At 34.8% G+C, this 13,673-nt stretch overlaps 1 protein-coding gene across 3 annotated transcripts in view; it reads left to right on the top strand.

The window, feature by feature from the left end:
• CACNA2D1 (calcium voltage-gated channel auxiliary subunit alpha2delta 1) overlaps nt 1-13,673 on the top strand; it is a 483,532-nt gene that overhangs the window by 357,013 nt on the left and 112,846 nt on the right. For all 3 annotated transcript variants that reach the window (XM_081286479.1, XM_081286480.1, XM_081286478.1), the window contains exons 8-10: nt 5,420-5,489; nt 7,701-7,751; nt 9,010-9,109. In XM_081286479.1, the coding sequence (XP_081142605.1) occupies nt 5,420-5,489; nt 7,701-7,751; nt 9,010-9,109 (221 nt within the window). The remainder of the gene's footprint in view (nt 1-5,419; nt 5,490-7,700; nt 7,752-9,009; nt 9,110-13,673) is intronic.

Genomic DNA, 13,673 nt, shown 5'->3' on the forward strand with positions numbered 1-13,673 from the left:
ATTCCTTAGGGTGTCATTCCAAATCTGCATGATCCACTTGCTGCCCACATATATAATATACAATGATTGCTTCTGCTGTACCCAATAAAACCTTTCATTTGGACACCAGCATGTCTAACATGAGGCCACAAGAGTGGGGGCAGCGGTAATTAGAGGAAGGTAAGCAGTGTGACTGACAAGTTACACCTGTCACTTCTGCTCACATCCTATCTACTGCATTTTATAAAATGACTCCATTGTGGCAAGAGACATTGAGAAGTATAATCTCTGCATGGCCCTCAACTAATACTTGAGGCCTGCTATTGCTAGAAGGAAGAAGAAATGCATATATAAGTCCTGGAATAGAAGATGCCTCTGACAATTCAAATATCATTTCATACTTTTGCCCCCCACATGTTGAACACTTGCCTCCTTCCACAGATGGTCCAAAGTCCCAACTAGTTAGTACTAGCTAGAGACCAGGATCTCTGGGTCACATGCAGTTTTCTCCATAATTTAGTATGACTTTTTAAAATTTGACTACATTATAATTCAGAAGAATACTATTTTGTCAACCCTATTAATTCCAGTTGCTTGCCCACGGGTATGATACACAATTGTTGCTTTTGCTACTTATAATAGAAAAACTCCCACTTGAAAAAAGAGCAAGAAAAACAGAGCCATCCCTGATCCATTATTTTCCCTACCCATTCGATCAAGAAAGAAACCCAAAGCCCTGGTAACTTGCATAAAGCAAGTTTCTCAGCTCCTCTGATTGTTTCTGAGTGCTCTGTGGGAACCACTCACTTGTCTAAAATACTGTTGGACACATGTGAATGGGCTGTGCTTGGGGCTAGACAGCTTTCTTACCTTGCTATTTTCTGGTGCAACTTTGGAGCCCAAGAGTTGCTTTAGGTCTCAAATAATTACAGTGCTTCTGCAGACCAGGCTTGTAGTTTGTTTAGGAATTCAAACATCAACAACAATGCTGCATTGGTTTCTAGTTATTTTCTTCCAGTGAATTTCTTATTTAAGCAATCCTACTGCTAAATTTAGTCAGAAATGACTTTTCAATCTGACATCTTTTATTTATTTACTAGGTTCTGAATTCAGTCCATTCCCTTCTCCTTCATCTTAGGGCTGGTTTATTTGAAAAACATTGGCTAAGTACAGAAAATTTGATATTATCATTAGTAGTAAACAGTACTGATTTAAAAAGTGTCTATCTGTACTTGTGGCAAAAGTTATATAGCTTCCCACAGAGTTTTGTCCTCCTCCATCATTATGAAATCTCATTTTGGAAGTGACTGACTAGGCAGGGACTCCATTTCTTAGACCTCCCTTATGTCTGTATAGGACCATGTGGCTAATTCTTTCCAACAGAATATGGAGAAAGTGAGATTATCATGACTTGCCTGTATCTTCTCCACAGTTAAGATCCTTTAGCAGCTTGGGTGACCTTGGAAGACAGTGGTCAAAGGCAAAAGCTCTTCTAGCTTTAGACCTCTATATAGCTATCTGGAGCAGAATCTGTGTCTCCCATGACTAGTAATATCTTGGTCTGTTATATAAGTGAAAATTCCTATGCTAAAACACTTTGCTAAGAACAGTACTATGCTGAGAATACTTACTGTGCTAATTACTATGCTAACAATATTTGAGATTTATACTTTAAAGCATGTTACATCACCAATACTAATATACAATCATCTTTCTGTTTTCAGTATTTCCATGATAACTCAAAATCTGAATAGGTCAACTATTTGCTTTTCTAGTTTCTGTGGTGTGTTGGTATGGCATACTAGTTCATACTTACGAGACTCATCCATACTGCTCATCCATACTGAACCTGGATGTGGAAGCCATGGTACAAATTAGGAACTGTATAGAATCTATTCTCAAATGAGAGTTGTTAGATAGTAATACTCAGATTTCTGGAAATTTGTAAGCTATATAATACACATTTGGTGAATTAATTGTTGCTTTAAAAAGAGTCCTAGTTGATTATCTTGGCTAGCAATCCAGAGCATGACTAATATAAGAGATGACTGAGACAAGACTAAAATAATGGTCTACCAATTACTTCTGGGCAAAAGGATCAGGAGTGATTTTAAAAGGCATTTTCAAGTATATTAATCATGCTACTTTTTATTTTCATGAGATTACAGATGTGAAGATTGTTCAAGTTAGAAACTACATTTAAACTTAATAATTGGAAATGCAATTATCTGTTTTGTGAAGTGGTATTTCTATCAAGAACATCAATCCTCAATGCACCATCATTTGTTTAAGTTTTTTCCCAGCCACTACAATGAAAACTGGACAGTTTCCTATTTTCTTTAGATTATATTAAGTATAAAATGGCTCTAAGATTTTCATACCTTCTCAAGAATATACCTCTGTCATGTTTCAGTATTCTGAGTCAATGTATAGGTAAACATCTGCTTAAGTCAGATCAATAGCTGCTACAGTGCATGCTTGATAGCATGTGAAACAGTATACCAGTAGAACTGGTAAGAGACACATCCACAATTTATTTTTGTTCAGAGGAAAAGTGTTCTCATAAGTGAACATCATTGCCTTTAATGATGGTGGTCAGTAATGAGATGCCACATTGTAGGCTATTTCTGTTCCTCTGTCCTGCATTCCAAAAAAAAACTTTCTGGAACACTAACAGGACATCTAAAATGGGCAATACACATTTTGCAGGGATTTGAGAAACTGATTTCATGGCATGTACTGTCACTATGTCTGATTATGAAACCGATTATTTCAGGGAATTATGGTATATGGTTCTTATTTCTTTTACTATTTGATATTCTATAAAGTTAAGCTTTTATAAAAAAATGTGCTCCTTAAATTCCACAAGGAGATTTTACATGTCAATCACAGAAGAAATTATATTGTTTAATTTTACCATGATTTATAAATATCTTAATTTAGTCTAATCTCAGGATATGACTTAACACAAAATCTCAGAAAGCTTATGTAAGATTATTAATATTTTTAAATGTAGCTACCTAAGATTATAACATTTTAATGTTTTTTTGTCTTTAAAGAAAGATAAGTTTTATGAAGTGTAGTACTTCCTTATCAGTTCATTTCATTTAGCAATTATAGTAGTGAAACAAATCCTAGATGAATGTGCTCTATAAAGAATTCAGAAATGTAATTTTAAAAGAACTTTCAAATTCCCATTTCATTAAATCATTGATCAAATTTATTGCTAACTGCTATTGACAGTGGACTACTCTCACTTCTCTCATCTCTTCTGTACATCAGTACTAAGTCTTGGTCCAATCAGGGTTGTGGAGGGGAGTGAAAAATAGTAATTTGAGCCAGGGAAAGTTTATATTTTAATAAAGAATTAACTATAACAGGGATTAGAGTGATGATGGAAATGGATGGGATTACAGAGAATTCTAAAGGCTAAATGAATGCCAGATACAATACCTTATAACTTAACATACAATTACTATCTCTAAGCCTGAGCTAGAGTACCCAAGAAAGAGCCCCAATTTCCTTACTGATGGCCTGAGTTTCAGACCTTCTTCATAAGGACATGATCATGGTCTACACTGGTAGGACTTGCTGAAAATTCACTTTCTGTCCAAGGTGTCTCATTGGAAGCTTTTCACTGCAAAAAATGGGTGGGGACTACTGCTGGCCTTCAGGTGCCTGGTGAAGCTCCCAAAGGTGTAGGAACATGGGAGAACTGCAGCACATCAGGAGATGAGCTCTAGAAAACAGGTTTGCACAGCCAGAGACAGCAGAAAAGCAGTGCATGCTACACCTGCCTGTGATGAGCTAATGAGCCAAAAACATCAAGAAAAGACCCTTGCCTCATTCAGAGTTTGCATCACCTACGTACAAAGCTTGAAGATATGCCAGCTGGTAAAAGATAAGTGTACAAAGAACCCAGATCCATTTTTCGTAGAACAAGCCCAAAGGGTAACATTTAGAGTTAAGAGGCAATGAATATATACTAGGCATAATATGCTACTGAAATTAAGATACAATTTCTTTAAATTTTTAGTTATTACTAAGATATTAACTTTGGGAATCAATATTATAGATGAATAGTTGAAAGTGAACTGAAGTGTCTACCAACATGCCTGTTGCTCAATTTTAGTGCTGCAAAAGTGAAAGATATTTTGTATCACTGGCACTTAGATTCTGCAAATGCAAATTGAAAGAATAAATTTACCATATCAGTTACATTGACTATGTCAGTAATTGGTTCTTGGGGGAGTGCTATATTTAAGCTTACTGTTTCATGTAAATGTGATTAGTCATTTAAAATGAATAAATCATTTTATATTATAGCCACTAATAGGAAAAAAATTTCACAGTCAAGGAGGGATTTAGTTGTATATATTTTAGACATGTCCTAATTGGCCAAATTATATTCATTGGCTAATAAACCTGGCTCTCAGTAAAGTTCTCCTTAATTTACATAGGTACACAATAAAGAAAAGGGTAAAATAGATTGTGGCACATCAGTCATATGACTTGAATTTTCCCAAGGGTCCCATGTGTAAATATCTTCAAAGAGAGAGACTTGTTTCATCATGATAGAATCATCCAATACATTAGCATTTATTTTTCTCTAGTAGGTCTAAGGTGTGTGTGCAAGTTAAACCTTATAAAACATTTTAATTAAAGTAAGTGTAGATAAATTAGAATAAGTATAAACTAATTGCATTTAAAAATCAATAATATTATGCTAAAGTTCTGATTACTGCCAAATGATAGATACTATGGAACTAAAAAATATACTGATTCCAAACTAGAATTATTGTACATCTTTGAAATAATTTTTTTAAATTATGGAATTATTTTAATTATGGTCTAACCTTTGAATTAGGATTTCAAAATTGTTTGGCTCATTATCAAATATATGATTATGAAAATTAAAAGGTTATTTTAATTTTTAAAATATTTTATAACTGTCTAATAAAATCTTATGTAGACCAAAATGAATAAAAATATTGAATAAAAATAAAACAATTGAATCCATAATATCCATTAGTGGCACATAAATTTGCTGTCAAGGTAAATTTTCTGTTTAAAGAGGTGAGGGAAAATGTAAAAACTTTGGATCCTTGATAAGACATATAAGTTAGCATCCTTGATAAGACATAAAGTTTAGCACAAAACCCTTATATCAGGGTTATTTTTGAAATTATGTGAGAAAAGAAAATGGCTTATATTGACTTTCTTTTGTACTAGTGTGTTGTTTTCTACAATAAAAGAGAAAATACTGAGGGCATAAAAATGATACCTCCTATTCAAACATTGGTATAGATAAGTGGAAATTATGTCTGTGGTGTTTTCTATGGAGTTTCGTAAGGAGTTTTCTTGGGGGGGGGGGGAATTACACTATTTTTGTAGAGCTTATCTAATATATTGTTGTAATTTTTCCTTTTTTGCTTTAAAGCTTCCCCATGGGTTGATAATAGTAGAACTCCAAACAAGATTGATCTTTACGATGTACGCCGAAGACCATGGTAAGGATTTTTTGCTGACCTTAAATGTGAGAAAGACAAAACAGGTTTTGTTAAAAATGTTTGGGAGATGTTTTCATTATTAGGATGAACATTATCTAATTATGTAAAGTTTTCTTAAAAGTAAATATAATCAAAGGTAAGTACACGTGATGAGTTTATGGAGAAATAAGGCAGATATTGCTGAAATGAAATATCAGATTTCAAATGGACTATCTTCAGATTTATATGCAGTCTCAGCTTCAAATCTCTTTTGGCTGGTGGGGATTTCTGTTGAAGGGTTCCCTGTTTGCTTGGGATAGATCTCCAACAGAGATGGCATGGAGTAGGAGATAGTTTGCCTCTGGCAATGAACTAATGAGAACTGGCCCTACAGTAAAAGCTGCCCCTAATTATATTCCTATAACTTAGATTTTATTTTTTTTCCAAAAGGAAGTTTTATTTGTCCCTCAATACAAAAGCAACTAATTCTCCTAATATAAGATGAAAAAATATTGATAATCTATAGTTGGACTCATTGGGAAACAACTATCAATTTTGGGTTTTTTATTTTATTTCAATTTTTGAAAAAAAGAGTTAAGATATAACTGTATCTTTTTAATGCATTCATATTATATATAGCATAGTGCTTTGTATCTCACCCTTTTAATACCATTACCTTTGAATACACATTCATGATAAGAGATATCATTTTTAAAATATATGGTAACTTATTTAAGAAATAAACTATTATTGGATATTTAATTTATTCCTAACATTTGGCTCATGTTTCTAACAGATTCTAAGCAGCATAATGGTTGATTCAATGGACATGTATTTAAGACTTTTAAGTTCCCTGTTAAATGTCCCAGTACCAATTTGCATGAACACCAGACATGTATCATAGTGACCAATGTTAATCTGTGTGTTATTCTTGATAATATTTCTCTGGTGTATCTCTTTGGAGCCATATGTTGTTGAGTGGAAGCAAAGATTACTATAACACATGACTTGGGTTCAGAAATCTTCATTGTTTTGTGGGAAACATGGAAGCTAGATTCTAACCATAAGAAGCAATCAGCATCCTCTCTTGTTGTCTTCCCATGGAGAAGCCAGTGGTGTTAAGATGCTAGGCATTAAGACTGATGTTCTGCATGCATCACCTTATGTCAGATGATAATGCATCAATTAAAAATAAATAAATAAATACAAACAAAAACCAAACCAAGCCAAAAATAAATAAATAAATAAATAATAAATAAGTCACCAGGCATGAACTAGATTGGGCTTCCATGGCAACACACACCTACAACTACCATTTTACCTTCTTATAGGGAAGCAAGCATGGATGCAGATTATAAACTGACTGCTTCATCAACACAGACATGAATAGGTGGCAACTGTGCTGCAAGTTTTGTGAAAAGTAATGGGAAATTAACCTGCAGGCTTATGAGAAGCTAGATTTCCAGTCATGGGGAGAGAGACCACAGAAATGACTAGAAAGTCAAGTTCCTATTGTAGCCTGGCAGCAGGAGCTTTCAAGGTTTTTGAAATCTCTCTACAATCAATGAACCATCTGTGCAAAACTCTCATAGAGTCTCTTTAAAATGCAGATTCTGATTCTCTAAGGCTGTGTTTAAATTAGGAATCAACATTTTAAGCCAATTCTTGGAATGATTTTTGAATATTGTAAAGTTTTTGTGAGCCTACTTGAAATTCTTGGTGCTAACATTACCTATTGTGTGATTTCTTAGTTACCTTATTGGCCTGTTTAAAAAAACATATATTTTTTAAGTTTCTAGACCACCGATCTTTTTTGTTTTTACTTTTTATATTTAAAAATAGGATAATCTGTTGTTCATTGGAGTGGTTTAAAAACATGTGGTCAACAATTGCAGCTCAAGATGGCTGCTTTTTCCTGTAGAAAATGTCCTTCTGGGAGGTGATTTCATTCACTGTTAGTATTAAAAATCTATCTTTTGTTCTTTTGTTATAAATATCTGGAAATATGCTTTAATTATCATGCCTTTGGCATCTCTAATGTCAGGTTAAATGTAACCTTTTCAAGCTGCCATTGCAGAATGTGAAAAAAGGCCATTGTCTACTGAGATTGCATGGAATTAGGTCTTTGCTTGGAAAATGCCAATACCAGAGATCTGTTAAAATCAAGACAATTAATATCTACGCTTGTTATGTTGCAGAGAGGAAAAAAAAAATATGTGCTATTTGTTTCAGGTATATCCAAGGAGCTGCATCTCCTAAGGACATGCTTATTCTGGTTGACGTGTGAGTAGTTAATTATTACATATTTTTATGCTGAGCATTTGAGAGAATTTGTAGGTAATAGTAATATGTTGGAACTGTATTACAGTTTGAAAAAAAAAAGGAGCATGATTTTTATACTTTTTTATCCACACAAGGAAGCCACAATAACAAAATCAGCAAAGATTAATTTATTGAAAATGAGAAGACTTTCATGTTTATAATGCAGAAAGTGGGAAATTATGGCATGGTTCTAAAGTCTCCATTTTTTTAAAAAAAACTACTTATTTGTTTCTAATTATTTATTTATATTTTGAGCAATATTTAAATACAGAATTGCTGAAACTAAGCAGTTATTCCTACCAAAAAAAGATTCATTTGACACTTGAGTAATTAATGACTCAATTAAATTTTAGGGGGCCTGGGAAGGTGAGAGAGTGCTTGCATGAAAGGCGTGAGGCCTTGAGTCCTAAGTTGCATTCCAGTAGCAAAAAAAAAAAAAAAAACCCAGAAGAAAAGTGAGTTAAATTTTAGAAATCTGGTCATAAAATAGATGAATGTTAACTATTTTATTAAATGTTAGTACTGTGACTTTTTCAAGGGACATGATGATATATAAGAAAATTTCCAGGAGTTTATATACTGGTCATTTTATTTATTTGTTACATTATTTCAAGCTAAGATACTGATGAGTGTCCATGATGTTGAAGTGGGAGTTAGTCACTTAGAGTTGAGCCCCGAAAATAAGGGAGGTCACAGAGGACCATAGAAAATATAGAGACAAGAAAATGAATATTAAGTTGTAGAGGATATCTACTTCAGAGTGCCAAACAAGGCATTCTCTCACAAATCTATTGTCATACAGTGGTTTTGTGGCTTTATACTTATTGGCTCAATAAAGTCAAACAGGGGGCTTCCAGGACAGTGACTGTGTCTATAACCTCTGTAGCCCTCTCTGCTAAATTGGCTCTCAGGGCTGGTATTTGATACACATGCTTTGAATGAGCAAATATGCCTTGAGTATCCATGTATTTTATAAATTGTCTCTTGCAGATAATTTTGGCAGTTTCATTTAGACATACGTATTGATATTGGTAGAAGATGAAACAAAGTTTCTTATTTTCATTCTATCAAAAAATCTCTTCTACAAATTTTTAGAGACATTTCTTATTTGAATATTATATAAATGATCCAGGTTTAATGCATAAGCTGTCTTTCCTTATGATGCTGTTGATGAAATAACTGGTGAGTAACTCATGCAGACCCACTTGTCTGTCCCCAGGAGTGGAAGTGTCAGTGGATTGACTCTTAAACTAATCCGAACGTCTGTCTCCGAAATGTTGGAAACTCTCTCAGATGATGATTTTGTGAATGTAGCTTCAGTAAGTATAAGATGACTGCACTTTCCTGAATTATATCTGCATTTTCTATCTCCCTTTGATTTTGGATATGTCATATTTTTATCTTAGACAGGCTGAGATATGTGATACTGTTCAAAGACTATCTTACTGCGCTATCCTACCATTTTTACTGATTCTTTTATACTTCCATGCCAAGATTCTTTCTGAGTTTCTTAGGGTTTATCTCTGATATGATAAGTGAAATAATGAATATGAATGAAAAGCATTCCTCATATTCTTCACTCAGCAGTTCTTGGATAGGTAATGAGATCCCCTCACTCCTCAATGCCTTTGGGACTCCTGGGAAGTAATGTCTTGGCAGTATGATTAGGGGGTGATTTTCCATTCGTTATAATGCTCATTTTCTTCCTGGACAAATAACCACAATGCATTATAGTTTTCAAATATGTTTTTTTCTTTATAACTCAAGAAAAAATAGACAAATAAATGTGCCCAGAACCATTTTAGACCTTCTTACTCATCACTAGAAATTATTGAACTCTGAAGCAAATGAAATTTTAAAAAAACAGGATGTTATCACATTTTATTTTAATTCATTGAATTTAAGCAAAATATTTCTTGGCCATTTTCTTTTGGATAGTTCATGTTTGAGGTCTTAGAGATGGATATAGGAGGAGGAATATCTGGTGAGGCTATTTTTTATTGAACATATGAGAATGGATCTGCCTCTGAATTCATTTGGGAGGAACAGGATAAAGAAGAAATTGATTTTTTCCCCTTCCTGGAAGGGTGCCACTGGGGTTGGTGGGAGGCAGGAGACCTGGTATAATCCCTTGTCAACTGAAGCTCTATAACTAAATGAAGGCTACACAAAGAGGAAGCGAATTTAATCCCTAAAATGCTTTTAATGGGATACTCCTGGCTAAGGGCAGCAAGTGTTAGTAGAACCCAATATTTATGGTGCACAATTCCCTGAAATGTCCACAGGTGCCACAATTTTCTGGGGAATAAATTGGAGATATGTTGCCATTTAAATAATTTCATAAGGAACCCTGGGAAATTCTCTTAAAGAATTTATGTAGGCAGAGAGATGTACATCTAATTCAGGAAGTAAAAGGCTGGGGAGATAGCCATCATCCGTATCCAGAACTCTCATGCCTACTTCATGACATCCTTTAGTTTTCACGTGGCCTTATATTACTTAGTAAAGCTTGATGCTGCATAAGACCTCTGATTCATCTCAGTCTGATTTTACAGATTACTTATATCAACAAAATGCAAACAAGTAAAATGTAATACTTGATCTCTCAAATAAGGTGATCAGAAAAGATACTTATTTAGCTCTATTTGCATATAAACATATTAATTGTGAAGGCATTGCCTTGAATGTTAAGAAGATTATCTTTGTCATAACAAAAGACAAAGGCTTAAATATCTTATATAGGGCAGCTTGACATATTTACTGAAATTTATGTAAAACTAATAGATATGAAATATGACTACTGTTTCCAGACCTGAGCCTCAGTCATGGACTTAAGTATTACTAGTTTATTTGGGAGAAAGTCACAGAAAGAACTAGAGTTAGGCCAGTGAAGGGAGAAAGCCAATTAAAGAATGTAGATTTAATTTTAGGAAACTTAATTCCCCTTAGAAATTCTGGAAAACCAAGAGTTTGTTCACTTTAGTGTTATCCTGTCAAAATCCCAAGGAGCTGTGGTATTAGGTACCAGCCCTCCATATGATGGGGAGGACAGATTCTGGCCACAAGAGGCCGTGCTGAAACCAAAGACTGCCTATGCTAGAAGCTGGGAGATGGTCAGTGTCCACTTTGTCCAGTCAGTGATTCTTAAAGGTAGAGACTTGTTACAATTTAAAAAAAAAAAAACAGACAAGCACAGTATACCAGGATGGCATACTCTGAACCAAGGTCATAATTTACTTCATCTTTTCTCCAATCATTTTCCTTTACCCTTATTCAACTCTTTTTGTAGCTTCCTTGGTGGCATGGCTCACATGTTTTGTGCCCCCCTTACACCCCAGAGACCTATGAATTCATGATTTCTGTGCCCAAACAGTAGTTTCTGCAATTTTCCATTTTTAGTTATTACCATTCAAATAGAAATTGAACTCATTCACTGAGTTTCATTCATGGTCCTTCCTGCCCACAGTATATAGTAGCAACTCCCATGATAATCACCATTTTTTGTTTGGTTGTTTGGGGTGTTTGTTTCATGTTGGTACACTGCAATGAGAAGCCTACAACATCCATATGGTAACTGTAGATTTTTATTTGTTGAAATCACTACTGACCCTGGCAAAAGCCCATGTCCCATGCCCATACATACAATTGAAAAGCAGAACACATATTTCATACAAGTTGGAGGGACAAAAAGTATAAATTTCTCAAAGGATCTCTTTGAGTTATAGTGACAGGGGATAGTCCTACTTCCTGCCATGGTTTTCATACATATGCATTTGATTTTGGGGAGGCAGAACCATGGAAAAGGGGAAATATAGTTTATACCCTTTGCCAGTTTTCATGGTGTAAATACACAATGGCCAATTTCAAGCTACCAATGTGAGGTCAACTGGCCTTAAAAATTTCTGAAAATTTAGCCATCATTTTCATGGGCTGTTCCAAACTGGCTATAGAATATACCATCATGATTCATAGCACCACAATTCAAAACTGTGTCACTTCTAGAAAGACAGCATCACAAATTGAATTGTCACCTCCAGGCTGGAACCTGTTTTACCAGGCTAGCAGTTTCTAGTGACATACATCTGTTAGGCTTTGTATTGTTTTGTCATCTATCATTGAACTTCCTTTACCATAAAATGGCCTGCTTCATTTTAGAAGATGTTATAAAAGACACCATGATTATAAATCAAGTAGTATATGAATCCAAGGAATAGTGATATTAGAAGAGCCACTATGAAAATGCAAGAATCCCATTGTAGGAATATGTGCCAACAAGAAAAATGAATTTTTCGCCTACTCTGGGGAAGTAACAAGCAATGTAATAATCTTTCCATGAATTTGCTGATTGTATTATTTGAGAAGAGTCATATTCAGAACATGGAATTTGACTATTCCCATTGGGCTGGTCACTTTACCAGTGGCAGTAGCTACAAAAGAATAGGTGAAAATGAGTCCATGCCTATCTTCTCTTACTATTAATATTTTTTCTCCATTCTGGGGCCAATTTTTCAAGTACCCCAGTTAGCACATACAGAGCTGGTTGACCTCTAGTGTACAAATCATCTTATCTATACAATTATTCAGTACTTCCTCTATGATGAATGCCCTCTAGTAAATATTGATGTAACACAATGAGGTTCACACTTTATGCTTCTTCCTATAAGTAAGGGGACTAATTAGGTCTGCCTATCTTAGAGAGGATAGGGGAATCCAGAAATTCAGTGTTCCCATGTAAATCTATTGAGTTAGTCTTAGGGTTCCATTCTTTGCTTAATTGTACCCTAAATATTTTTTCAGTGTCCCCAAAACTGCTTATATCATCAGTGCTCTGTGTGTGTGTGTGTGTGTGTGTGTGTGTGTGTGTGTTACTGGGGATTGAACCCAGAGCTTTGTGCATGCAAGGCAAGCACTATACCGAGATATATCCCCAGCCCAATACCCTGACTTTTGCATAGAAATCTGCCAAGCCTATGAATATAGCCTCTTTTATAATTCCAATTATAAAAAGCCAATGCTGAGCCTAATTTCTAGCTCATGTTTACCTTCCCACAGCTGAAATGAGAATCTCTTTATTAGCTGATATTGAAGTATTGTGGGTTTCTTACTTTGCTCTTCATTCATAGTTCACTGACCTCAGGCTGTCATTTTCTTCAGGGAAATTTAACAACCAGCTCTTAGCTTTATGAATACTATGGTCCCCATATCTCTCAGAAGCTATGTGCATCCCCTTCAATCTACATTCAGTTCAGAACACCATAGATGAAAATCTTAGTGATTGTAATGCATCTGAGGTGTTATCCTGGCTCCAGTTATGACTGGTACATCCGGTTACTAAGGAAGTTTTTGTTGGCATATGGCTTGTGCAAAGTTTAATTCTAGATTCCCACCTGAAGATCTGTTTACCAATACCACTGCTTGTGTCAACTTTGATTGGGTTTTCCTGGAAATAGGCACTGAGACAAGTATTCAACTACAAATGCTTTCTTTGGAAAGTGACTCCAGGAAAGAGAGAGAAATGTGGATATTAAAACAAAGGAAAGAATGAAGAAATGATGCATTATCAAATAGGTTATCTTCCTGAGTAAGTGGAGTTTCCTCCCCTGGACAATTCTGGGAACCAGCATTGATTACAAGAATGAAAGTTGTCCTTTCCAAGAGAAAATGTGCTGGAGTATACAAAATTAATGACAGCTCCCAAGGTAGATAGTTCCCTGGCATTTTATAGCCCACCATATGCAATGGCAGAGGATTGCCTGTAGGCTTAAGCAGTTAAAAGTTAGCATTGTGTGAATGGAATTATGAATGGGACATCAATGGTATATGTCATAGAAAATGAACAATGCTATTAATAAATATGTCTTAAAAGAATTTCTGATTAAGCGA

Source organism: Spermophilus citellus (genome assembly GCF_964194105.1).
Source record: "Spermophilus citellus genome assembly, chromosome: 3".
In the NCBI taxonomy this organism is placed as follows: Eukaryota; Metazoa; Chordata; class Mammalia; order Rodentia; family Sciuridae; genus Spermophilus; species Spermophilus citellus.